General features: G+C 45.3%; 1 protein-coding gene across 4 annotated transcripts; it reads right to left on the bottom strand.

Moving 5' to 3' along the window:
* On the bottom strand, positions 1-27,247 carry TSGA13 (testis specific 13). Of its 4 annotated transcripts, XM_075925181.1 has the most exons (7): positions 24,386-24,453; positions 19,925-20,030; positions 16,833-16,892; positions 14,734-14,940; positions 10,411-10,526; positions 7,485-7,597; positions 1-1,129 (listed from the first exon to the last, which is right to left on the bottom strand). In XM_075925181.1, exons 2-7 carry the CDS (start codon positions 19,961-19,963, stop codon positions 933-935), a joined length of 732 nt encoding a protein of 243 aa, XP_075781296.1. In that variant the 5' UTR covers positions 19,964-20,030; positions 24,386-24,453; the 3' UTR covers positions 1-932. The 4 variants fall into 4 exon arrangements, with proteins under 4 accessions (XP_075781296.1, XP_075781312.1, XP_075781308.1 ...); XM_075925197.1 differs by lacking the exons at positions 19,925-20,030; positions 24,386-24,453 and adding an exon at positions 25,165-27,247 and having other exon boundaries at positions 2-1,129; XM_075925193.1 differs by lacking the exons at positions 19,925-20,030; positions 24,386-24,453 and adding an exon at positions 22,406-22,560 and having other exon boundaries at positions 2-1,129.
* Between the last annotated feature and the right edge of the window lie 204 nt (positions 27,248-27,451).

Below are 27,451 nucleotides of genomic sequence, written 5' to 3'. Positions count from 1 at the left end.
ACTGGAGATAGCTTGCTCAAGTTGGCAAAATGAGATAAGCAAGAAGCTGCATTTTTGTACCTGCTGTGATGAGGAACAGTTTGTTTTGAGAACTGATAAGGAGACTCCCTGTTTCTGCTCTCCCCGTTTGTTCCAAACTCCCTGTTTATGTTCTCCTTTGGCCATAACAAACTGTCTCCTTGTTGCCCCGGTACCTGTCTTTTGGGCTGATAAGAAATTGCTGATGCATTATGAATTGCTTAAGGCCATGATGTATAGTTGGCCAGGTATGCATGGGTATTGGAGGTTTCTAACTGATAAAGGGGGGTTGGTTGCTTGGGCGAATAGTCTATGACGCGATGGAACTGTCTATATAAGCCTACCTGTAAATGAAATCGGGGCTGGTTCACTTTGGAGACGGGCCGCTCTCTATTGTTGTGTGCACCATTCAATAAAGAGCTTGTGATTGGATCTTGCTGGTGTTGCCTGTCTCTTTGCGGTCAGACAACGAACAGAGGCCGTCCGGGTTCGAGTCCCCGACAGTGCCTATGCCCACCAAGTCTTGGAGGACTAGACCTATTAGGTGAAACTGGAACAGGAAAAGTGCTCTGCGAGTAGATTCTCTTTCTTATAAAAAATGCAAAATGGTACCAGGAGCCCTGCTAGTTCTGGGCGTTCACGTGGCGGAAGAATTCAGTATCATTTGAACAGCTGACTGCTGCTGTTAACACTAACGATGGAGCTGGGAAGGGACTTTTCATAGCCCAATGACTAATACTTTGTCACAACCCTTAACCACTTTTATTGCAGGCTCATTCTCCGTCGTAAACTCCAAACCATGCAAGCTCTGTTAAAAGGTGGCTTTCACCAGCCAGCTGAGCTTTCCGGACGCTAGAGAGTTCTGCTTTCTGATGGCTGCATTCATCCAAGTGGCAGTGACTCAGGGTGAGGCTTTATTTGTAACTGTCTACAAAAGAGCTGCTCACTACCCATTGCGAGACTTTCCCATGCTTGAAGCTGTGTTGCCCTGGCACGTTGACAACGGGCTTTGCTTCAAATAAGGAGGAGAGAGTTAATGGTTCCCATCTGCAGCTTATTTCTCTTGAGGGCTTGCTTCCCTTCCTTGGAAGGGGTTGCCCGGCCTTCGGCTCTGCAACAAAGCACAGCATGTTTCAGAGGGAGACAGAGCACAGGGAAGAAGGTGGTTCCCCACTTCTCCGAATTGGTCAGAGTATATGCCACTCCTCCACCCCTCCAATCAACCTCAGAGGGAATAGATTACATGTGGCGTCAAGAGTGTGTTTGTTGCACACAGCCTAGCGAGAGTTGCTTAAATATACCACCCACCCATCATGCTTTGGTTGGGCACATACATTGCTACTAGCCCCGCAAAATTCTAAACCTCCCCCCTCCCCGCAATTCAAATTCTACTTCCCACGCTCTACTGTGCTGTCTGGGGAAGATGGTGGGAACCAAACGGTTCTTTTCTCTGGGAATATAAACAAATGCAGAGTGGGTGAGCTGAACTTGGCAAGGCAGGGTGAACAGAGAATTAGCACGGAAGCAGCATACTGCTCCTCTTTGGCCGTGTTCCCATGCCACCAATGAGCACCAAAGGGCCTTTTCTACCATTCCACCTTTCTCAGACCCTCATTAAAAGAATGTGACTGTTTCTCACTCTTCAGTGTATTTATCCACATGGCCTAGGGGAGCTGAGGCACAGAGCAACAAAGTTACTTGCCCAGAACCTGAACTCAGGTCTCCCATTTCTCAGGCTAGTACTTTAACCACTAATCATCCTTCCTCTCTCTTTAGGAGCCTGCTAAATAATGCTGCTCTGCCCCCACCTCTCCCTGCCCCTGTTCCACCCTTTCCCCAAGCGATGCAGCTCAAGGGATTCGCAGGGGGTCTGGAGCTAGCAACAGGGGCTAGACCTACCACTACACTCACTAGAGGTGGTCGGAAGCAGAGTAACCTGGCCCCGGCCTGCTCCACTCCACCAGCTCCCCCTCCAGCTGTTAGTGAGTGTGGAGATGGTTCCTTCCCTTCCTGCAAGCCCCCTCTCTCCAGCGCCATAGCTACTAGGGTTGCCAGGTGTCCGGTATTCTACTGGACAGTCCGGTATTTGCGCTCTTTGTTCGGTAAAAAAAATCGGGGAATACCAGACATGTAAAATGAGGGATAAGGGATCTTTCAGAAAAGGCTTTATTTTCCGAAAGATCCGCGTCTAGACTGGCGCCTTTTTCCGGCAAAGCTCCAAGCTGGAAAAACGCGGCAGCCATTTTTATGCTAATGAAGCAGGGGGGATTTAAATCCCCGCTTCATTTGCTATTGCGATATGTCTAATTTGCATCCCTTGTACGGAAAAGGGATGCAGTCTAGACACAGCCTTGGAGTATTGTGTCCAGTTCTGGGCACCACATTTCAAGAAAGATGTGGAGAAATTGGAGAAGGACCAGAAAAGAGCAACAAGAATGATTAAAGATCTAGAGATCAGGACCTATGAAGGAAGACTGAAGGAATTGGGCTTGTTTAGTTTGGAAAAGAGAAGACTGGGAGGGGACATGATAGCAGTTTCCAGGTATCTAAAAGGGTGTCACAAGGAGGAGGGAGAAAAATTGTTCTCCTTAGCCTCTGAGGATAGGACACGAAACAATGGGCTTAAACTGCAGCAAGGGAGGTTTAGGTTGGACATTAGGGAAAAGTTCCTAACTGTCAGAGTGGTTAAACACTGGAATAAGTTGTCTAAAGAGGTTGTGGAATCTCCATCCCTGGAGATATTTAAGAGCAGATTAGATAAATGTCTATCAGGGATGGTCTAGAGGGTGCTGGGTCCTGCCGTGAGGGCGGGGGGCTGGACTCGATGACCTCTCGAGGTCCCTTCCAGTTCTAGTATTCTATGATTCTGGCCCCCTCTTGTAAACTCCACGCCAAGCTGTGAGCCCTCTGGGTTATGTTATCTTGGGATAGAGTCAATACTTAATACCCACACATATGTTTTGCATGGCATTCCAAAACTGTATTGCTCTTGAATAACAAGAGAAACAGAGAGATCTTTACAAAATGATAAACCTGACCCTGCCTCAGTTTCCTCCCACTCCAGAGTATTCTTTGGGGGGGGGGGGAGAGGGGGTTGGGCGGTTGAGGGTTCCAGTGCATGTCTTGGTTCTGGGACACATTTCTTTTCACCATAGCTCACCCCCTTTGACCTTGGTCAGTCCATCCCCTTCCCTATTTGTGCACAAAATGTCCCATGTATGTATCTCTTCAGAAGTCTTCCTACTCCAAGTGTCTTTTTATAAACTGCCCTTCTATCTCCTCTCTTTGGGCACGTCTAGACAGCCTTCAGCTTTTGAAAGAAGATATGCAAATTTGGCATGAATTTGCATATCTTTGGATCTCGTTTTCGGAAGAGTATTTTTTAAAGCAGTCTAGACCCGGTTCTTTTGGAAAAAAAACCCTTTTTTTGAAAGAACCCTTCTTCCTAAAAAAATGAAGTGTACAGGGTTCTTTCAAAAAAAGAGATTTTTTCCCAAAAGAATGGCATCTAGTCTGCTTTTTTTTTCTTTCGAAAAAACTCTTCCGAAAACGGAATCGGAAGAAGATATGCAAATTCATGCCAAATTTGCATACCTTCTTTCGAAAGCCATGGGCAATCTAGATGTGCCCTTTGAGTAACATAGTCCTTTAGTGATTGTCCTCTTCTCAGGCTGGGGAAGAATCCCAAAGAACTTCCGGGTACTCCCTCCTGCTCTGATGGAATAGGACACAAAGTGCTCTAGGGCAGTGTTTCTCAACCTTGCTGACACCAGAGACTGGTTTGCTGTCCCCCTAAACTGTGTCAGAGGGACCTCAGGGACTAGCAAGAGACCAGTCAATGAGAAACACTGCTCTAGTACATGGGACCCTGTTAGTAAGTCTCCTTTCCAAACACTAGCTACTACTCAAGGGAGAGTCCTCCTGGGCCATGGGAGAGGGGAAATCCATTCAGTTGATCATCCCAGAAAACCCACTAGTCAGCAGAGGGATTCCTGATGGAAGCAGTCTTCAAAAGGTGGGTTGTCAGGAGGAGAACCCTGCTGGTGTTTCTCCTAGACAGTATGTCAGTTGGTGGGGAAATTGTGGGCTTTGGGGCCTTTCCTAGCAAGAGTTCTGGTAATTAGGTGCATGAGTTGGGTTTCTGAGGAATTTCCGTTTGGGATCTGAGCTTGGGGGTGCTTTGAGAAAAGGGGTGTGGGATTTGAGGGGAGGAGAATCATAGAATCATAGAATACTAGGACTGGAAGGGACCTTGAGAGGTCATCAAGTCCAGTCCCCTGCCCCCATGGCAGGACTTAATTCTGTCTAGACCATCTCTATTAGAAATTTATCTAACCTGCTCTTAAATATCTCCAGAGATGGAGATTCCACAACCTCCCTGGGCAATTTATTCCAGTGTTTGACCACCCTGACAGTTAGGAACTTTTTCCTAGTGTCCAACCTAAACCTCCCTTGCTGCAGTTTAAGCCCATTGCTTCTTGTTCTATCCTCAGAGGCCAAGATGAGCAAGAAGAATCAGGGGTGGGAAAAAGACAAGAGACATAGTTATTTGCCAACGGAGGCCACAGGGCCAAAACTTCCCAATCAGTTGACTTGGTGTAGGGGAGTCAGGACAGCCCTGCCGTGACGATAAACGGTGATGTTTGCTTTGACCACAATGTGGATCTCTAACAAGCAAAACCCAGGCCTGTCTCAAGTCTGGTGCACATAAACACGCAGGCAAGGCTTGGGAGGCCGGAATGTTTTGCATAACAATGCAGATTAAGCGTGGTACAGCGAGATCACGTCGAGAACACACGACAATCAACCTTGTACTGGTACTTCTATTTCTGCTAAACAAAAATTATAGATGCAACCATAAAACTGTTAACTACGCATGTAGTTTTTGCAACAACCTGAGTAGCAGGATGTACCCCAAATAGGGCATTGGGAATTGTAGGTATCTTACACAACGCTTAATCAATTGGTAAATATTTCTAGAATGACCGAGTCTCGCTTTGCTATAAAGTGGGCTCAGCAAGAAGAATCGATGGGAGGGAGGGAGCAGGATTGACTGAGAGGCCCTCCTTATTGTAACTAGAAGTAAATAGACCCTTCATATGGGCGACCCCATTGCATGGCATCCCGACAGGTGGGGATTAAAGGGACCACGACCTCCTGCCTGGCACTGTAGGTAGCATACGGGTGAAGTGTAAGGGAACTAAGTTTAAAAAACAGTGAATAGGGTCCAGTGTGACTTAGACAAATTGGAGGATTGGGCCACAAGAAATCTGATAAGGTTCAACAAGGACAAGTGCAGAGTCCTGCACTTGGGACGGAAGAATCCCAAGCATTGTTACAGGCTGGGGACCGACAAGCTAAGTAGTAGTTCTGCAGAAAAGGACCTGGGGGTTACAGTGGATGAGAAGCTGGGTATGAGTCAACAGTGTGCCCTTGTAGCCAAGAAGGCTAATGGCATATTAGGTTGCATTAGGAGGAGCATTGCCAACAGATCCAGAGATGTCATTATTCCCCTTTATTCATCTCTGGTGAGGCCACATCTGGAGTATTGTGTCCAGTTCTGGGCCCCCCACTACAAAAAGGATGTGGACGCATTGGAGAGGGTCCAGTGGGGGGGGGGGGCAACCAAAATGATTAGGGGGCTGGAGCTTATGACCTATGAGGAGAGGCTGAGGGAGTTGGGTCTGTTTAGTCTGCAGAAGCGAAGAGTGAGGGGGGATTTGATAGCAGCCTTCAACTTCCTGAAGGGAGGTTCCAAAGAGGATGGAGAGAGGCTGTTCTCAGTAGTGACACATGGCAGAACAAGGAGCAATGGTCTCAGGTTGTGGTGGGAGAGGTCCAGGCTGGATATTAGGAAAAACTATTTCCCTAGGAGGGTGGTGAAGCACTGGAATGGGTTCCCTAGGGAAGTAGTGGAGTCTCCATCCCTAGAGGTGTTTAAGTCTCGGCTTGACAAAGCCCTGGCCGGGTTGATTTAGTTGGAATTGGTCCTGCCTTGGGCAGGGGGCTGGACTTGACGACCTTCTGAGGTCTCTTCTAGCTCTATGGTTCTATGATTCTATGATAGTAGCACCTTAAAAACTAACAAAACGTGTGGATGGGATCATGAGCTTTCATGGGCACAGCCCACTTCTTCAGATGACTGGAGTATTAAAAGTCCAGATCCAATAATAAATAAGGGAAGGGGTGGGGGAAGGAGGAAGGGGAAAAAAAGTGGGGAAAAAGACAGTGAATAGATTATTCTAGTTACAAGAGGCTGATAAGAACTATTAGTGCCTCCATTGTTAGGTTGGTTGATTATGTTATTAGGATGTGGAAGGTAGTGTGCGAGCCAATCTGATAAGAATTAAAATTGTAAATGAAGTTACGTTCCAACCCTTCCCTGTGTATTTGGCTTACAGAATTGCCCTGAAACAACATAGTGACTTGGAGATCCATTAATCAGTGTCCAGGCAGCTTATTATTGCAGTATAGTAAATCTTCTAATAATTGCTTTCGCATTACTTTGTGCTGTATTAATTGCTTTAGAATTTATAGTATTTAAGGTTTAAATTGTATAGTAATTGTTTTTAAGGCTTGTAAAATGTAAACAACTATATTAACTGCTTAAAGCTTGCAATAAATAAGAAAGTGGCTAAGTCTCTCTGGTTTCCCTTGTATCTAAGATAAATCAAACCCCACAACACTTTGACAGTAATTTGATATGGGGTAAGAAAGAAAGCCCTTGAGGAGTTGCACTGTTTGAAGGTTGGAGGAGTGGCTGCTAATTTGGGAGGGAAGTGGTATTTTCAGGGGGAATTGCATATATTTGCAAATAGATTGCTGATGTCCTGTTGTGAGATGCTGGACTTCTACTTGCATGGCCTAAGTGAGATGTGGCTTATCAAACACTGCATATTTAAGGCGAAGAAGGAGAAATGAGCCTGTGTAATGTGTTTATTAGTGGGTTGGCATATACACAAGCTTTGGTACGGGTGCTGGCATTTTCAGTTGACTTTTTAAATAGCCGAGGAACTATTTAGGGGCCTGAGAGAACACAAAGGCCGTTTGTCTCATGATAATGGACAAATCCAAAACAAGAGCAGCTCTTAGATATAACAACTCCATAAATTGCTCCTCTGGAAAATGTAAACCCCCAGAACAAATGCTGTACAAAGCTACTCAACTCTGGTTGGGTTTCTGTGGAAGCCAAGTGCCTCACCCTGCAGTAATGGTTTTTAACAGGAGGGTTGGGTAGTGGGGGAATCTATTGCATTTTCCTCTTCTTCTACCCAGAGATAACCCAAACATGCCAATAGAGGAGGAGGGAGAGAGTGAGGACAGCAGATGTTACTGAGCATGCTCAGTCCTTGTGAGCATGCCCAATACAAGCCAACCAGCAACCGTGGGGAGGCACATGGTCCCATGGGACCCTCTCCCCGCACATCGATTCTACTCTCACCTTTTAGGAAACGGTAACTTCTTACCTAGTCTAGGGAAGGTTTGAAAGTGGAGGTGGGGGTATCGCCTTAGCAGTCGCTTCTCAGCATAGCTTTTGGAAAACTGCCCTTCAGTCTTGAAATCGTTGTCTGTGGAAAATCTGCCGTTTGAAACGGAAAAGCTTACTCAGCAGAGAGGCTCCAATTTAAGCTTGAAGATCTCTCCTGAACCTGGGTCAGGATGTCCCTGTTATCAGTGGGGTACCTAGGTCCTTTTTAACAAGGTGTTGTTACCATCTTTCTGGAACGTGCTTTCAACCTATGCCCAGTGCCAGATATTGTTTTAGCTAGTACCAATAATTGTTCTACACCCGGGCCTATTACCCTCCTGCTCACAGCTTAGCTTTGCTTTATATTAGCATAGTCTTGACCATTGTTGGCCAGGCCTCACATCAGGCTTGTGATACATGGGCGTATGTTTTAGGCCCTCATCTTACTACACCCCTCACACGACTGCGATGATATTTGTACAGTCTGTGCCTGGGGATGTATCACTTGAAAACTAGTACCACACTGGTCAATAGTATCACTGGGGATATGTGTGACTATGCTACACGTAGAGTTATGGATGTTGTGATATTAAAGTGTGTATTTCAACAAAGCTGAAGCAGGACTACACAGGTCTTGAATACAAATGAAGCCACATGCCCAGGAACAACGAAGTTGCAATTTAAATAGGCAGTAAGCAGAACCATCAAAGCTCACAAGATGGTTGAGATGTCAGCAAGTCTAGATCGTAAAGAACTGTGTATTTGCTTGTCTGACTAGGCTGGTCATCAGGCAGATGCAGTGAAGGCACATTTACATAAAAGATAAACAAAACCATCACGCTAACAAGGGGAAGATGTTATGATTCAGTTATCACTGGGGAATGAAGACCCCACCTCCAAGAAGCTTTCCTGCTTCTTGAAGCAGAGTCTTCTGAACATTAAGAGAAATGGTTTTCTGAGGTTTATTGACCTATAAAGAGCGGTGCAGTGAACCCTAAATTTTCTTTTGTCTAAGACAAGGGAAATTGGCACCTCATGCTTCTGTGGAAAGTCCTGACTGAAGGACCGTTAGTCATGGTGGACCAAAAGTAATTGACGAGCAAAACCATTTAACACAAAGACAGTGCCTTGTTAGATTGTTTTAGACCAGCAATGGGCAGCTTCGGGTAGTCCGTGGACCTCATGAGTGGCCTTACTTCAGTTCAGTGGGGGCCAAGATTTCTGTAACCAAGAAAGTATTTCTGGATACAGTAGTTTTGCTCACTGCGTTAGAATTTGGGAGGTGACTGGGACACAGAAAATACTTGTGAGCAAATTGAACGGCAGCAGTGCTTTGAGTGGATGCAGAGTGAGCACACGGCTCTCACAATCAATGTTGCACCCTTCACATACCTTTCATATACCCTTGCTTTTTGTGCATGTCACTTTAGTAATACCAGCAGGAAAAGAAACCTATGCATATGTAAACCAGCAGAATCTAGCGACCATGTAAACAAAATGCCTCTTGGGCCGTACAAAGAATCCTGGTGGGCCGCATGCAGCCCATGGACCACAGGTTGCCCACCACTGTTTTAGACTATTAGATGCAGATTTTCACTTTTTAATTCTTTTATTTGGCATCACTCAATCTATGTCCTGTCACTAATGAATTTGTTTTATTTTAATCTAAACTCACTCAGTGCTGTGCTTGAAATTATGTAATTGTTAACTCTGGTTAATGTGTAGGTACAGTCTCTCTAAGGCCTTGTCTACACTAGCATGTTTTGTCACCAAAACCTGCCTTTTGTCAACAAAACAGTGAGAGCGTTTACACTACACTTCTACTGTGAGTTTTGTTTGGAAAAACACCCAATTTTGGTGACAAAAAACTTCCACCTTTGTGAGAGACTTTTGTCTTTTTCCCTTTATTGTCGAAAAAGAGCCAGTGTTTGTTTTGTTGATAGAACTAGCTTCTGCCAGTACCTCACAATGCCTGTCCCTCAGTGGCTGTGCTCAGTGTTTTGTGATCTCTGCTGCCCTGCAGGCATGTACCTTTCCCCTTTCAAAGCTCCACAGACTACCTGACATCTGAGTGAGCTGCTCCATTTGGGGAACAAAGAGCAATTCATAATCACTGGAATGCTCCTTCCTGTTCTGCCCTGCATGAGGAACTCAGCGGCAGGCAGGCTGCTGCTGCAGGGGCAGGGCTGGAGAGACTGCTGTGCTGCTTTGACATTCCTCTGCATAGAGAACTCACAGAGCAGTCCTGCCTTCCCCCAACACGATGGGATGTTTACCCACATTGCTGAGCTCTATCTGTCAACAGGGAGCTAGCAACGTGGCCATGAAATGTCAACAATGGGAGGCAGAAAACCTGGTTTGACGGGCTTTCACTTTTGGAGACTTCTGCATGCCGACAGCACATTTGTCGCCAAACCTTCCCAGTATAGACATAGCTTAAAGGAACAACCAAACCTTATAATTTCTCTGAGTGGCTGAGGAGAGGTCTGGATACTTCAGGGCAGACCATTTGGGGAAATTCAGGACTGGGGGTGAGTGGGTGTTGAGGTCACTTGGCTAATAGTTGGCAGAGACCAGAGTCTGGCTATAGTATAATAAGCAGGTGGATGGAGTCAGAATTAATGAGCCACTTGGCACATGCTCATACGCTGATGGGAGTATCCAGACTAGCGAGCTAAAGCAGCAGAGCTTTTTAAAGCACTAGGGCAGGGGTGGCCAACCTGCGGCTCTTACCCCCCCTTAAAGTGTGGCTCATGAAGCCTCCCCCACGCCCCTAGAAATGGTCCCTGGCCCCCCTTGACCTGGGGACATGAAGCTGGTGTTGACATAATCTGTCATTGGTCTGGATTGCACCCCCAAAATATGAGACCGTGGAACTGGACTGAAAAGGGCCAGTGAGCAAAGAAATGGGGCTTTGACTTCACCTGAACAGCAGTGATTTCCCAACCTTTCCCTCAGAAAAACATGTGTCAGGTCCAGGCAGCTGGCTCTGCTGTGTCTTCAGCAGGGGTAAATGAAGTTGACTCCTGGCTTTGATTCCCTTTGGGAGAAATGGAAAAGAAACCAGATCTGTCTAAATCAGTGGTCACCAACCAGTCGATCGGGATCTACTGGTCGATCTTGGAGCCTCTGACAGGTGATCCTGACTGGTTTGGCCAAGAGGCTATCAAGTGCCTACACTTCAGCTGCCCCTTACCCCCACTGCTGCACGTCTCCTGCTCTTTGCCTTGGAGCTGCCCCTCCCCCTGGCAGTCTCCTGCTTTCTGTGCAGGGCAGGGGAGGGAAAAGAGGGGTGCTGATGTCAGGGTGCCCCCTCTCCCATTCTGTATCCTTTTTCCACAGAGCAGAGAGAGGGCACAACAGGATCAGGGATGGAGTTTGCTGGTTGCTTTAGGGAGTGGTTCAGGGCCAGGGGTGAGCCTGCCTTAGCCCCACTGCACCACCACCCAGGAGCCACCAGCAGTGCCCAGATGGAGCCCATATCCCCAACTCCTACCCCATTCATGCCCCCCCTCCTACACTCCAGGCCCTTATCTGAGCACCCCTGCATCCAAACACCTTCCCAGAACCTGCACCTAGAACTCCCTCCTACATCCAACTGCCTGTCCCAAGAGCAGCTCAGAGCCCCTCTCACACTCCAGATCCCTTAATTCAAGACCAGAGCCTACACCCCAACCCTCTGCCCCAACCTGATGAAAGTGAGTGAGGATGGGCAAGAGAGGGAGGATGGAGCGAGCAGGGGCAGGGCCTTGGAGAAGGAGTAGGAAGGAAGTGGGGCAAAGATATTTATATATGTGGTAGATCTTGGATTGCCCTTAAAAACAAAAAGTGATCTCGTGCTTAAAAAGGTTGGAGACCACTGCTCTAAATGTAGGTTGCAAGGGGAGTCCATTTTGGTCAGTAAGAAGAGAGGCAAATGCCTTGCAATCCAGCAAGGAGAACTTAAGAAGGTCATGTCCCTGGGAAGAGAGGGTGTGGTTATGAAGGAGCTTCTCAGAGAAATTAAAAGCAAATGCCCCGAATGCTCAAAGGTGGAAAGCGAAAGAGGCTAAATTGTTCTGCAGACAAAGGTTGTGTATTGCTAACGATAACCTCCACAATGATGAGTCAGGCAGCCAAAAATGTTGCGATCGAGTTAAAATCATTACCTTTAAAAATAAATAAATGTTGAGTTTTCTTTAATCTGTCTTCTGGTTTCTGAGCCTCTGGGAAACACCTGTTGCATGTTTCTAAGGGTACGTCTAGACTACATGCCTCTGTCGCCAGAGGCATGTAGATTAGGCTACCAGACATAGGAAAATGAAGCGGCGATTTAAATAATCACCACTTCATTTAAATTTACATGGCTGCCGCGCTGAGCCGACAAACAGCTGATCAGCTATTTGTCGGCTCAGCGCGATAGTCTGGACGCGCGGGTGGCGACATCAAAGGTATTTGTCGACCACCCAGGTATGCCTCCTGGGATGAGGTATACCTGGGTGGTCGACAAATACCTTTGATGTCACCACCCGCGCGTCCAGACTATCGCGCAGAGCCGACAAACAGCTGATCAGCTGTTTGTCGGCTCAGCGCGGCAGCCATGTAAATTTAAATGAAGCGGCAATTATTTAAATCGCCGCTTCATTTTCCTATGTCTGGTAGCTTAATCTACATGCCTCTGGCGACAGAGGCATGTAGTCTAGACGTACCCTAAGGCTTTCACATGCATTTATGAGGGCTTGTAGCTTATGTTTTGAAATATGAATGTTGGGATTTTCATGTAATTGTACGAGTCGAAGAGCTGGGGCATCGAGAAAAACACCAAGATTGTGACACTCGTGACAACGCTGAGGGTATTTTCTTCTAACTCCTTGTGTGCATTGCAGCTCCACACCGCAGGTTCAGATAATCTCTCCTGGCATGTTTGTGGTGCTTTTCACACAAGGATCTCAGGCCCAGTCCTCAAAGGTACTTAGAACTTTAACTCCTATTGAAATCAAAAGGCACCTAAATATCTTTGTGAGTCTGGGCTGCTGCGTTCTCCAGTCAAACCACTGGTTTTACTCATTTGCTCTCTCTAGGAACATTTCATGCAAATGTTTGAACTGGCACAGCTGGTCACTTAGGCTACATTTATACTGCCAGTTTTTGTGGCAGAAAATATGCTAATGAGGGACTCATTGGCACGAGTCACGATTTCATTTGAATATTTTCTGCCGATCCATTTTTGCGCTAGGGGTTTTTGCACAAAAACAAGCACTGTAGACATTTTCTTTTTGTGCAAAAAACCCTTTTTGCGCAAAATTGGTATACATCCTTTTTTGAGGCATAAGGATCTTGCACCAAAAGGGGTTTTTGCACAAAAAGAAAATCTCCACGCTGCTTGTTTTTGCGCAAAAACCCCTAACGCAAAAACAGATCGGCAGAAAATATGCAAATGAGATAACGAATCATGCAAATGAGTCCCTCATTAGCATATTTTCGGCCGCAAAAACTGGCAGTGTAGATGTAGCCTTAGGGCATGTCTACACTAAGAAATTATTTCGAAATAATTTTTTTAAAAAATAATAATTCCCAAAATAACAATTTTGAAATAGCGGGTCCACACTACAGGTAAGCCTCATATTTAGCCTGAGGCAGGCTTCCTTAATGTGGACTTTGAGCCGAGGAAGCATTGGGGACTAATTACTTTGAATGACTCTGGGAAGTAGTTATTTTGAAATAGCAGTGGTGAAGCTTGGAACTATTTCGAAATAAGCGTTATTCCATGTGGAAAGCAGGAGTTATTTTTTTCAAAATAACCAGCCTGTTATTTCAAAATAACAGGCTTCTTAGTGTGGACATTCCACTTGTTATTTTGAAATAAGGGGAGTTATTTTTGAAATAACACCCATGTGTAGACCAGGGCTTAGACTATTTGCTATCCTGATGTTTAATGACTCATCCACATAACAGTGTTGTTTCTGCTTCCTGACTAGAAGACTGCATGCCAGGGGTTCTTAACCTTTTTAACTTCACACTTCCCCTGAAAGTGAATTTCATGTTCACACACCCCCTGAGAGCCATTTTGTGCACAGCCTAGCCCCACCCCCTCACCTGACAGGAAGCTAAGGGGCGTGGCTAGGACTATAAGAACTCTGCCAGGGAGCTCAGTTGGGGCCCAGCCTCTGAGGGAGACAGAGGCCTGCCCAGAGCTCCTGGCTGACGAGGCTGAAACCTGGCCTGGGCCTCCCACAGCTGCCTTCCCTCAGGCCAGCAAAGGCTTCCTTGCGATAAATTTTCTGGGAGGCACCTCACACCTACCCTGTATCCCCTTAACACCTTCCCTGGGGAGGCGCACCTCACTGGTTAAGAACCCCTGCTGTATGCAAATAAATAGGCAGGACATCTACATGACCAAAAACCCAGTAAAAAATGCCAGTATACATGAACAGTAAACAAGAACAAGCATAGATACAATGTAAAAGTGCTTGAAATCTGTATCCCCTCAGCGTTAGTATTCATATCATAGTTGAGATCTTTCTGTATAGTAAATACAATCCGTATAGAATAACTTACTTCACAATGTTCAGAACCAAGTATCAGAGGGGTTGCCGTGTTAGTCTGAATCTGCAAAAGCGGCGAGGAGTCCTATGGCACCTTATAAACTAACTGAAGTGTTGGAGCATAAGCTTTCGTGGGCAAAGACCCACTTTGTCAGAGGCATGCGTCTGACGAAGTGGGTCTTTGCCCACGGAAGCTTATGCTCCAACACTTCAGTTAGTCTATAAGGTGCCACAGAACTCCTCGCCGAATGTTCAGAACTTAATCCAAAATGTATCAGTTCAAGTTAGCTTTCCCACAATTAGTACAAATGCACACACACACATACACACTCACACACCATTTTTACTTCGAGAAATGGAGACTGGAAAGAAAGAGTTATGGACAGTATTGTGTTACCGCTTCTTAACTTTTAGGAAGCACTCAGATATTATGGTGATGGGAGCCAACCAAGTACCTAAATATCTGTTTAGCTACATATCAATATTATCTCTATTTTACAGATGGAGAAAATGAGGCACGTTAGATAAAGTGACTTGCCTAAAGTCACATCGGGAATTAGTGGTACCAGTAGGAGTAGATCCCAAGAACCCTGCCTACCTATCCTCTGCACTAATTATTGGATAGTATTGCTGCCCCATCATTCAAAGCTGTGACCTCTGTCTCAGCATGACAAGGGTCATGGTCCTTTTCCCAGTATAAAAATTAGCAGTGAAACTTTTTACCCTTCCTAACTGCTCTTTGCAGAAGAACTTCATTGGGGTGTCCTTTCTGTGATTGGAATTTAGGTCTGGAAGGGGATTATTGGTCACGATCAGTGCTGTCTTGTCTTGATTGAACTCTGAAGATCTGCACATAAGTGTGATGTCTTCTTTGCGGCCATCGAGGTAGTCTTGAAATTTAGCATCAGTCAGCGGCACAAAGTACTTCTCCTATACGGGGGCAAAGTGGGGCATCTGGATTAGAAGAGCCACCTCCATATCCATGCCAGGACATACTTGCTGTTAAAAAGCAATGAAAACTGTATTTCAGAAAATCTTGTGTATTGGGCTACGGTGGCTGCTCTCCACTGCCTGCTTCTGGACAGAATGAATGCATAGCAATACATACAAACATCACACATTAGAGAAAGCCACAGCTGTATCCTTATGGTAGGGTCACTAGATGTCCCAATTTCATAGGGACAATCCTGATTTGGGGCTTTGTCTTATATAGGTGCCTATTATTTCCCCACCTATCCTGATTTTTTACACCAGCACTTCCTCTAATCTTTTCCACCTGTGTGCAGATTTTTCAATTCCTGTGTGGAATAATTTTATGCACACGAAAGCAGGTACAAATGTGCACCACCAATAGAAACATAAAACCTAGCTGTGGGTGCTCTGCTAATCAGTTGGGTGGCATTTGAATTTCTCCTGAGTGGCCGCACAAGCATACAACTTATAAGGAGTGCTACTGGTCACCCTAACCTTGTGAGTGTATTGACACACAAGAATCTTCACATCAATGAGGGGGCGGGGAGGGATCAGCAGGGTTTAATCTCAGAATTTCAGTACGATTGTCAGGCGTTGGAACAAATTGCCAAAGTAGGTTGTGGAAACTCCGTAATTTGAGTTTTTTAAGAGCAGGTTAGACAAACACCTGTCAGGGAGGTCTAGATACTTCATTCTGCCTTGAGTGCAAGGGACTGGACTCTAAAACCTTCCAGTCTTAGGAGTTTATACTACAGCACAGGCCACCTGAAAGCTAAGGAAGAGCTTCTCTCAGCTGAGATCAGTAATTGTCTTATCTACGGAGGGGGACACATCTCACTTAGATTCTGGATTAGGAGAGCAGACCACGGCATTGAATAGTATACACGAGGCAAAGTTACTGTCAGGTAGCTGTGATTATATCGTGATTGACATACACAGCTGTATTTGCTGCAAGAAGCTACAAGATGCTTTCCATCTCTGGCCCAGGAACTGAGTTCGGCCAGGGTCCCCTCATCTATTGGCATAGCATGAAGAGATACATGAAACTACTCTCCTCCAGGAGTGTCCATTGCATGCCAAGTACCAGGCATACCTTTTAGGACATCTTTATCTTTTTCGACTTCTTCTATGACAGGGGTGGGGAACCTTTTTTGGGTCATGGACCACTGAGCCACAAAAAATCAGTCTCACAAGCGAGAAGCAAAAAAAAAAAAAAAAAAAAAAAAGACACTAGACACTCCCCTTCCCACGTTCCCTTCACACACCAAAGCCTAAGGAAGCCCAAACTGGTAGGTTTTGTGAACTCTAGCCCTAAGGGATGGCGAGGGGGCTGGATTACCAACACGGGCTCCCCAGTGCTGGGGAAGGGGGAGCCCTGAGCCACAGAGAACAGATCCCAGAAACCTCAGGCCCTCCCCTGATTTATGGACTATAAAGTAACATCAGCTTCAATGCGATGGTGTGTGGCCTGTCAGCCATCTTGGATATCAGGTATCTCCTACCTTGTTGACTGCATTTAGTACTGGTGAATTGCATTTGATTGATAGCCCTGGAGATTGATGTCTTATATCCACAGAAGGGGAATACCATGGCCAGTGACAGTACCCGAACCCTACTTTACAACTAGAGGGAAGCCTTTGAAGTAACAGTGAAATAAGCCCTCATGAAAATTTAATCCTTGGCGCTTATGCTAAAGATGCCCACAAAGAGGCCACTTAGTCCCAACGGTGATGATGATGTTCATCATACAATTCTTGCCAAGGGAGAACAAGACTCTCAGTCGACTCGTAGCGGCTTGGATTTTAATGTTCCAGGAGAAAGTAGTGTTTGCTACAAAGTGATTCACTTACCAGTTCCGGATGGTAGCAGTACTGCTTCTCAAATTGTAGTGAAAACTTGCTCATGTTTTTCTAAATCAAAATATGAAATTAAATAATGTCATTTATTATCTGGACCGCAAAAACCCTCTTCCCAGAAAGCAAGGAGGGGCTACTTGGATAGCTTCCATCTTAGCCAACAGAGACTGGATTGAACTAGGGGCTTCCACCACAGAACATATGAGCTGCTACTGCTTGAGTTTTAGCACGTTTTCACTCCGTGGAAGATCACCGCTGCCGCGATCAATCTTCCAGAGTTTGATTTAGCGAGTCTAGTTGAGACTTGCTAAATCAAACTCAGAGGGTGCCCCTGCCGGCATTCAGTACTCCTGCTCTTGCCAGAGGCAAGGGAAGCCAATGGGAGCATTGTGGGGACACCACCTAACTCGGCTTATGTACCTGAAATCAAGCTGCTGGGTCTAAGGTAGACGTGGCCATAGAATCAACACTTTGTACCTACTAGTTGCAATGACTAAACCAGGTTTACACTAGGGGAGAAAGTTGGCCTCCGATACACAACTCCAGCTATGTGAATAGTGTAGCTGGAGTTGACGTAACTTAAGTTGAATTTCTGTAGCATCCCCACTGTGGAAGGCCAATGTGAGAAATTCTCTTTTCGACTTCCCTTACTCCTCGTGACTCAGTGAAGCACCAAAGTCAGTGGAGGTGGTTGATTTAGTGGGTCCTTACTAGACCTGCTAAATCAAACCCTGAGAGACCAGCCTCCACAGCCTTGATCTCCCGATAAATGGAGACACAGAAGGAGTTCTGTTACACACACAGACCAATAAACTACACTACCCTCTGTGGCTACAGCATTCAGTAGACCAGGCTAGCAATGTAAACATGTCCACCTAAATTGCTGCCAATGGTAAATACATGTTTCTTCTATTTAAGAAAACCTTTGGCTACACTCTATATTACGGTTCCATTTATAAATAGGTTGTATATGATTAATAAATAATTAGATGTTTAAATAAGTGATTAATCAATTGTTATAAATTGATAAAGACCAACAGGTCAATGTGTTACTTATATCCACCTTTATTCCTTTTTCTTCTTGCCACTTCCCTATTTGGTGTTGGCAACTTTTATAGACTTTTAACAAAAGTTATATATAATTTTACGGCAAGCTATCATCCAAACTGGTCTCTCTGAGGTCCACTTATATGTCGTCCAAGTACTAAGTCATTGGTCTCCACCCTTGGTTGTCATCCATCTACAATTGTTGGAAGAATTATCCAGTTGGTATAGCTGTCGGGTCTCTGGTGGATATGACCATACCAACATAGACTATCTTCCATCAACTTGCCTTCAACTGGAGCAACCTGCACTAGACCCCTAACAAACCTCATTTTGTTTCCTATCATTTGAAAATTTCAACTTCTTCATTACCATGGAGGAGCGCATACTTACTGCTTTTGTGGCTGGCCAAGTCTCTGTTCCATACACCGATGGGTCTAATTACAGTTTTCTACATTCTACCTTTTAACTTTATTGACAAATTATGACTCCTCCGACTGATATATATAAAACTATCAAATGCTCACGTTGGTACTAACCTTTAAAATGTCCATTGATGATTTATTAACCCTTTATAACTATTTCGAAATGGAAACTTGGTGATCAAACGTTCTGTCTGCAGTTAATATTTTCCCCAATTACTTTTTTTACAAAAATATTTATATGAAAATGAATCTTTGTTTCTTTGTATTTCATGCAGCTGTCTATTATACGATCGTTTTACATTGATATAGCACCTTGCAACTCAAAGGATTTCAAAGTAGGGATGTAAGCGACTAATTGACTACAGTAGTCGACTATCCAATAAGCAAAAGCTTATCGGATAGTCAACACACTAGTCGACTAGTTGCTTCCCCCACCTTGCTACCTCTATCGCAAAGAGGCAGCAAGGGGGGAGAGGGAAGGGGAGGAGGTGCTGGAGGGAGTCGGCTTAAAATCCGTTTTCCCCCAGTTCCAGCTCCGTGGGAGTGGCAGGAGTGCAGCAGTGTTCCAACTTTGAAATGCGCAAGAGCCCCTGCTGGGGTTCTTGTATATTTCAAAGCAGAAGTTCTTATGTGGAGCCTGGGGTCAGGGGGACTCCCTGCTGGGGCTCTTATACATTTCAAAGGTGAAACATGGAGGCCCTTATTACTAATCGAACAGTTGATAGAAATCCCATCGACTATTCGATTAGTTAATTAATTGAAATTTAACATCCCTATTTCAAAGCACTGCACAACCTGTATCTTCCACAATTATTTCACTCACCATGGAAGTATGGCCATCTCTTTAGTGTAAGATGGTAGGTGTTTAACAGCACACCACAGTTTTGGACAGAGAGTCTGCGTCTAGACTGGCAAGTTTTTCCGCAAAAGCAGGTGCTTTTGCGGAAAAACTTGCCAGGTGTCTACACTGGCCGCTTGAATTTCCGCAAGAACACCGATGATCTCATGCAAGATTGTCAGTGTTCTTGCGGAAATGCTATGCTGCTCCTGTTCGGGCAAAAGCCCTCTTGCACAAATGCTTTTGTGCAAGAGAGCCAGTGTAGACAACACGGTATTGTTTTGCGCAAAAAAGCCCCGATTGCGAAAATGGCGATCGGGGCTTTCTTGTGCAAAACTGCGTCTAGATTGGCACGGACGCTTTTCCGCAAAAAGTGCCAATCTAGATGCTCTTTTCCGCAAATGCTTTTAACGGAAAAACTTTTTTGCTAAAAGCATTTGCTGAAAATCATGCCAGTCTAGACGTAGCCTAAGTGTAGAAGAACACAGTGGGAATTTTGGAAGGCTAAAGGTAACAACCCAGAATTTGGCTAGGACATCAGCATTAAGCTACATGCTTTTGCGAAAAGGCCAGCAATGTAAATCTAAGTACAATAATAGGTTACAAAATATATACCACAACTGGTGTGCACTTTTCAATAGTTGTAATGTTTTACTCCACCTATAGAAGGTGCGCAGTGGTAGATGAATGAATTAATCCCAGTATGTAGAAACTGGAAGCAGATTGTACTGAAGGAAGAAGAAAAATTGTAAACCTAACGAGAGTTGTGCCCAATTCACCTCAATCATTTGCGTGTGTATTTCCATCTCCTCTCCCATCCTTTGCCTTTTTTGACTGATTATACTTAAAGAGCTTCAGGGCAGGAAACTATCCAACTGTAAGTCACTTTGGGATGCAATGAAACAAACATCTAAGAATCACTTATCTCATTTTACAGATGAGTTAACATTTTCAAAAGTGTCTCAGTGGTTTAGGAGCCTTAGTGCCATTGGCGGAGATGCTCAATGACTTCTTTGTTTCGGTCTTCACGGAGAAGTCTGGAGGTGTGCCTAACGTAGTGACTACAAGCAGAGAGAGGGTAAGTTTAGAAGATAGGATACACAAAGAACAAGTTAAAAATCACTTAGGAAAGTTAGATGTCAGCAAGTCACCAGGTCCTGATGAAATGCATCCCAGGATACTCAAGGAGCTGATAGAGGAGGTATCTGAGCCTTTAGCTATGATCTTTGAAAAATCATGGCAGACAGGGGAGATTCCAGAAGACTGGAAAAGGGCAAATATTGTGCCCATCTATAAAAAGGGGAATAAGAACAACCCAGGAAACTATAGACTGGTCAGTTTAACGTCTGTCCCAGGGAAGATAATGGAGCAGGTAATTAAGGAAATCATATGCAAACACTTGGAAAGTAATAAAGTGATAGGGAATAGCCAGCATGGGTTTGTGAAGAACAAGTCATGCCAAACTAATCTGATAGCTTTCTTTGATAAGATAACGAGCCTTGTGGATAAGGGAGAAGCGGTGGATGTCATATACCTAGACTTTAGTAAGGCATTTGATACGGTCTCGCATGATATTCTTATTGATAAACTAGGCAAATATAACTTAGATAGGGCCACGATAAGGTGGGTGCATAATTGGCTGGATAACCGTAGTCAGAGAGTGGTTGTTAACAGTTCTAAATCCTGCTGGAAAGGGATAACAAGTGGAGTTCCTCAAGGGTCTGTTTTGGGACCCGTACTATTCAATATCTTCATCAATGATGTAGATATTGGGATAGAGAGTACGCTTATTAAGTTTGCAGATGATACCAAACTGGGTGGGGTTGCGACTTCTTTGGAGGATAGGGACATAATTCAAAATGACCTTAGCAAGTTAGAGAAATGGTCAGAGGTAAACAGGATGAGGTTTAATAAAGAGAAATGCAAAGTGCTCCACTTAGGAAGGAACAATCAGTTCCATACATACAAGATGGGAAGCGACTGTCTAGGAAGGAGCATGGCGGAAAGGGATCTAGGGGTCATAGTGGACCACAAGTTGAATATGAGTCAACAGTGTGATGCTGTTGCAAAAAAAGCAAATATGATTCTAGGTTGTATCAACAGGTGTGTTGTAAGCAAAACTCGTGAAGTCATTCTGCCGCTCTACTCTGCACTAGTTAGGCCTCAGCTGGAGTACTGTGTCCAGTTCTGGGCGCCACATTTCAAGAAAGATGTGGAGAAATTGGAAAGGGTACAGAGAAGAGCGACAAGAATGATTAAAGGTTTAGAGAACATGAGCTATGAAGCCAGGCTTCTTGAACTGGGTTTGTTTAGTTTGGAAAAAAGAAGATTAAGGGGGGACATGATAGCGGTTTTCAAATATCTAAAAGGGTGTCACAAGGAGGAAGGAGAAAATGTGTTCCTCTTGGTTTCTGAGGACAGGACAAGGAGTAATGGGCTTAAAGTGCAGCAGGGGAGGTTTAGATTGGACATTAGGAAAAAATTCCTAACTGTCAGGGTGGTCAAATATTGGAATAAATTGCCAAGGGAGGTGGTGGAATCTCCCTCTCTGGAGATATTTAAGAACAGGTTAGATAGACATCTGTCAGGGATGGTGTAGGTGGAGCTTGGTCCTGCCTTGAGGGTGGGGGGCTGGACTCGATGACCTCTCGAGGTCCCTTCCAGTCCTATGATTCTATGATTCTATGAAAGTCAGTGCAATTGATGCAGTTTATAGTTGGTTTGCCAAGGTAAAAAGAGCCACAGAAACACAGAAAGCCAATAGTATTTAAGAGCCTAAACCACTTAAGACATTTTAAACTTTTACCCAGGCCATTAAACGGCAATAATTTTCAGTCCTATGCTGGATGCAAACTCATGATCTATAAACTAGATTCTATGCCCCCTGAAGTCAATTATGAACTTTCATTGGCTTAAATGGATCAATTGGTGTAAATGGGCGATTTTATAACTCATCACAAATCCCTTGAGCTGTCCGGTCCACCTGGACGTTATTAAACTTCCCACAATGCAACAATTCTCCATATATTAAAAAGTTCTAACCGTACCATGCTTGTCGTTGAGAAAACCAACAAACATGCACATAATGTTTATGAGGACACCCAGGCGATGCTATAGTCCCAGGAAAATAGGAAGATCTTATTGGTGGCTTGTCCATTTTGAGAACGTTTATGGCTAACCCTGATGCAGATTGGCTGCCCAGCGGGTTACTTAGAACACTGGTTATCCTAATGTGACATTTCTAAGTCAGGGATTACAACCTCTCTGTGCCATCTTTTCTTAGGACCTTGATGTCAGTGGTGAGATAATATCTGCTAGTGATTAGAAGCAAGAACTCTTGAATTCTTATTTCAGCATGGCTAGAGGTTTTGGGTGTGATTTTGAGTAGTCTCCTCACTCCTTTCTACCACAGTCTTTCCATCTGCAAAATGAAGTGTTATAATTAGTTAGAATGGGTAAAGCCCTGATGGTAGGATTGGTTGGAAAACACGAACCTGCAGATACACAGTAGGACATGGATTGGCCCTAAATCCTACTTCCTTCATCAGTAAATCACCACAGTGATTAGAGTACTCATTTAGGACTTGGGAGACTTGTATTACAAGTCCCGCTTCCCACCAATTTCCTGTGTGACTCTGTGCTTCCGTTTCCCATCTGTAAAATGGGGAGAGTAAGGCGGCTTTACCTCTCAGGTGGCCTCACGTAAATGTGTTCAAGACTGTGAGGTGCTCAGATACTCCGGTGGTGTGGAGTGAGGAAGATACACAAGGATACACACTGTTTTACACTGCTGTAAGGGAGGAGACACCTGACTTGTAAGCCGGTTGTTTCTCACACCTATCCACCCTCTTCTTTTCCTTCCTCCTTCCCTCAGAGTACATAGTCTCTCCTCCAGGTGGCATACAGCTGAGCTTCAGCAGAGTGACCGCAGAAGCCAGTGGCTACTCAGAAAGTACCCACTGAAGTGCCTGAGTAAGGACCGGGGGGACTGGCCCTTTTGCATGTACCATCTAGTGCAGGGGTGGGCAATCATTTTTGTGGTAGTGGTCATGGGCTGGTTCCATGTCCTGCTTCCCTTCCCCCCGAAAAGGCAAGGCCTCAGGCAGAAGGGGAGCAGCTTCGGGCAGAAGGTGTGGGTCCCTCGAGATGCCACATGCTGCCGGTGGGGGGGAGGAGACTTTGCACACTTGCCCCACCCCCAGGCCAATTGGGAGCGAAGGGTGGGGGAGCGCACAAAGTCTCTCCCCCCACCCGCCCTGCCAGAGGTGTGCGATGCCTAGAGGGAGCTGTCCGCCATTTTGAACAGCTGGCGGTTCCCTCTAGGTGCCACAGGTCTCTGTCGGTGGAAGGAGACTTCATGTGCTCCCCGCATCCCCAGGCCAGTCGGGGGCTGGGGGCAGGGGAGTGTGCAAAGCCATTTGCTGTTCACAATGGCAGATGGCTCCCTCGAGGCACCGTACGCCCCTGACCGAGGGAGGGAGCTGCCAGCTGCTTTGAACAGTGAATGACTTTGCTCGTTCCTCACCCCCGCATCTCAATTGGCCTGGGGGTGCAGGCGTGGCAGGGTGGGCCACAGGCCAGACCAAATGGTTTAAAAAAAAAAGCCATTTGGTCTGGCTCGTGGCCCACCCTGCCACACCTGCAGCCCCAGGCCAATTGAGATCCGGGGGGCGGGGGGAGGAACGAGCAAAGTCATTCCTTGATAGGCTGGATCTGGCCTGTGGGCCATATCTGGCCCACCCCTGGTCTACTGCGAAGCCTCCAGCTCACTGTGCAATGGCAAAACCAAACAGATTTTAGCCACTTCAGGTTCTCATAATGGGTGGTCCAAGGGGATACAGCTCCTCTAACAGCCTTTGGCCTTGTTCAAACCAACCAGCCAGTCCTTGGTCAGTTTCAAGTGTGTGTAGGTGGGCCGGATTCTGCCAGTGGGGATGGGCAGGAAGAGTCCCTGGTGGAAAGAAGCTGCAACAGCCTCATAAATAGTAGGCTAGCGACAACCAGAAAGTGATGACACAGACTAGGGGGAGGACAAGGAACATGCAAGCTTGGGGCATTGCTTCTGCAGCATCCACCGGCAAGACCCAAACAAAAGCCAAACCAGGAGGGAGGACAGCAGCAACACCCCTTGCTTTCCCTCAGGGCGAATCCAGCTCCTGGGGGTTCATGTAATTTGCAGTTGCCACGGTAGACGGGGCCGCACCCCTCTCTCTAGCAATAGGTAGAGTGTTCCTTCTCACCTGCCATCCAAACAGCTGTGCGTGGGCCTTGGGCCAGGGTGCCTCTCAGGTGTGGCCCCTTTAAAAAGACACAGCTGGACCGTTGGGGTCTGAACATTCATTCCGTGGCAGTTTGAAAGAGCAACCGAGGCATGAAAGGAGAGCGAAGGCTGGAGAACAGGCTCTGAGATCCAGAGAGAGAAAGAGGGGCTCATGGGAAAAGAGTTAAGAAGGGAAATAGGAAAAAGAGAACGCAGATGCTGAAAAACAAATTGGATGATGACAGGTACAGGGCCCAGAGAAAGACATGAAAATGCAGAGGAAGATCAAGGGGCAGTGGAGCCAACAGCCTCCACAGGCCCTTGTACAAGGTGTGGGGGACCAGCTGCATGCTCCCAGAAGGGGCAAGGCCAAGGACAGCTGCCTCCTGGAACACGGTGTGCCCACCCCCCATCTCAGGCTATGTATACACTACAGAGTTTTGGCGCAAAAACTCATGGAGCGTCCACCCCTCAAGCGCGTTTTTGTGCAAGTGAAACGAAAGAGCAGAGGGGGTTTTCCAGTGTAGATATTCCTCTTTCTATGAGAGCCAATTTTTTTTCTTCAATTTAGACCCTGCTCAGGGTTATAGGAGGGTAATTGTGTTATGCTTAAACAAAGCACATGAGATCTTTGATGGGGAAAAGGCAGTTCGCCGCATTTATTGAGAATACAACAGTTGCATATGCTTTTCAATCATTCACACACACAAACACAGTCACACATGCATACACAGTCCCACCAGTTGATGTCATAGTTACCAGTCCAGAGTCTGTATCAATCTAGTGGCCAGCCAGATTGATCACAGAGGGGGAACCAGGCTCTGTCGGTCAATCGAAGCGATGCTCCTGGAGTTAGTGGCAAGACGAACCCAAAGTTCCATAGCAAGGCACCCTGCTTTTATAATCCTCTCACTATGGATTTCACTGTGTCAGTCTGTGACCGGTTCCTGTTATCTTGTTGATGTTTTGGGAATGATTAACATCTCGAAAGGCTCATCCTGTCCTGGATTGTTAATCAGTTGTTTTTAGGGATGCTTTCACTTTTAGAGCTGTCAGTCCTAACATATCCCCCTTTTGATCCCTCAAGATCAATTCTTGAGTGGATCACATCTTATATAATTGTCTCATGGCTATATACTGGGAAACAATCTGAGCTTGTGGTTGCAATTTAACAAACATTCTTTTTGTCCAGCAACACATAAATATAATTTCAATTAGGCAAAGGCAAGACAATATCAATACAATCATCACTGGGTGAAGCACAAATGACAATATTCTTTTAGGGGGAGACCAGCCTGTAAAAACACCATACCAGTGATAAACAGTAAGTTCTTTTTCAGCACCAGTAATTTTTATCATATCTCTATTTGCATGTGTTATTTGAAGAACTCGCCTTTCCACATCCTTCTGAGTTCCTTGTAAGAACGGCATGACTTTTGCTTCTAAAAGCAAATGATTAACTAATTCCTCCTCAATCCAAACTGAGGGAAAAGGAGAAGTTAACCAAGAGGGCAGTCACGGTACTCTGGGTTTTCTCTAGCTTAGGAAGGTAATAAGTGTGATTCTTAGTGCATAAAATGCTTGCATTGCATCTACACTCATCTACTGGTGGCTGGCTAATGCTGTCATCCTAAATAAATAAATTAATGGAGATCACCTATCTCCTAGAACTGGAAAGGACCTTGAAAGGTCATTGAGTCCAGTCCCCTGCCTTCACAGCAGGACCAAGTACCATCCCTGACAAATTTTTGCCCAAAATTCCTAAATGGCCTCTGCAAGGATTGAACTCACAACCCTGGGGTTAGCAGGCCAATACTCAAACCACTGAGCTATCCCTCCCCTGAAAAATCCTCCCAAAATATTATTTCCCAGAATACAACACATATCCATTGTCCATTGTCCATCACATGGGTTACATTTTCTAGTTCATCCCAGACACATGTGCCTAGTGATGTATCCCTACTGCATAGTTCTGTGATGGCAGGCAGGGAGAGGCACACCCATCTGCGAGGGGCCCACTCTGTACACTGTCGTGTGTCCAATAATTCCTTTTCTTTCCCAGCCCACTGCCCCATAATATGGAGTAACCAGAAAGATCCCACGGCCAATGTTGGTAGTGGACTGACTTTCCATAGCTCTTCCTCCACTGATTGTTGATGAGCCATTTTGACAATAATTTCTCCGTAACAATTCAGGTTTTACCCTGCTGGAGACATACTGTATCCATTCATGCTTATAGGTATCAAACAAAGATCTTTTTCATTGTTTTAAAAGGTGTTCCAGTACTTTAATATTGCCTGATATTACCCAGAACATTTAATGTGATGCATAAAACTAAGAACTTGCATTTCGGTGCATCCCATAACCAAGGCAGTCTTATTTCCCAGTTCCAGCTGTTCCTTATATGCTAGTCAGGTGGTGGTGTTTTAACCATTTCCACAGATTCCATGTTGCTTTCAAACTACCTAATCCTATTTATACCAAATATATATTGGCATCTGCCTGTTCGTGTATGAGACTTTCCAGTAGTTTTGATAAGGCACTCAATTTATTTCTAATTACCTCTAAATCTACTGTATTCATAATTCCTGTTCCAGCACCAATTCCTCCAAATATGGTGTTTGCTAAATTTCACTTGGTTCAACCATAGGGATTTTGGTGTGTCATAGAATCATAGAATCATAGAATAATAGGACTGGAAGGGACCTCGAGAGGTCATCGAGTCCAGCCCCCCGCCCTCAAGGCAGGACCAAGCTCCGTCTACACCATCCCTGACAGATGTCTATCTAACCTGTTCTTAAATATCTCCAGAGAGGGAGATTCCACCACCTCCCTTGGCAATTTATTCCAATATTTGACCACCCTGACAGTTAGGAATTTTTTCCTAATGTCCAATCTAAACCTCCCTTGCTGCACTTTAAGCCCATTACTCCTTGTCCTGTCCTCAGAAACCAAGAGGAACAAATTTTCTCCTTCCTCCTTGTGACACCCTTTTAGATATTTGAAAACCGCTATCATGTCCCCCCTTAATCTTCTTTTTTCCAAA

Source organism: Pelodiscus sinensis, chromosome 1, assembly GCF_049634645.1.
Source record: "Pelodiscus sinensis isolate JC-2024 chromosome 1, ASM4963464v1, whole genome shotgun sequence".
Taxonomy (NCBI): Eukaryota; Metazoa; Chordata; order Testudines; family Trionychidae; genus Pelodiscus; species Pelodiscus sinensis.
The sequence above is the reverse complement of the archived record's forward strand: the minus strand, read 5'-3'. Positions and strand labels throughout refer to the sequence as shown.

What these genes read in the sequence shown, in the direction of transcription:
- TSGA13 (XM_075925181.1), bottom strand. Translation starts at nt 19,963, where the DNA reads ATGGGAGAGGAGATGGAAATACACACGCAAATGATTGAG. An exon ending in TACACACGCAAATGATTGAG is followed by an intron (nt 16,893 to 19,924) that starts GTGAATTGGGCA and finishes ATTTTGATTTAG; the next exon opens with AAAAACATGAGCAAGTTTTC. An exon ending in ACTGCTACCATCCGGAACTG is followed by an intron (nt 14,941 to 16,832) that starts GTAAGTGAATCA and finishes GCCCCCGTATAG; the next exon opens with GAGAAGTACTTTGTGCCGCT.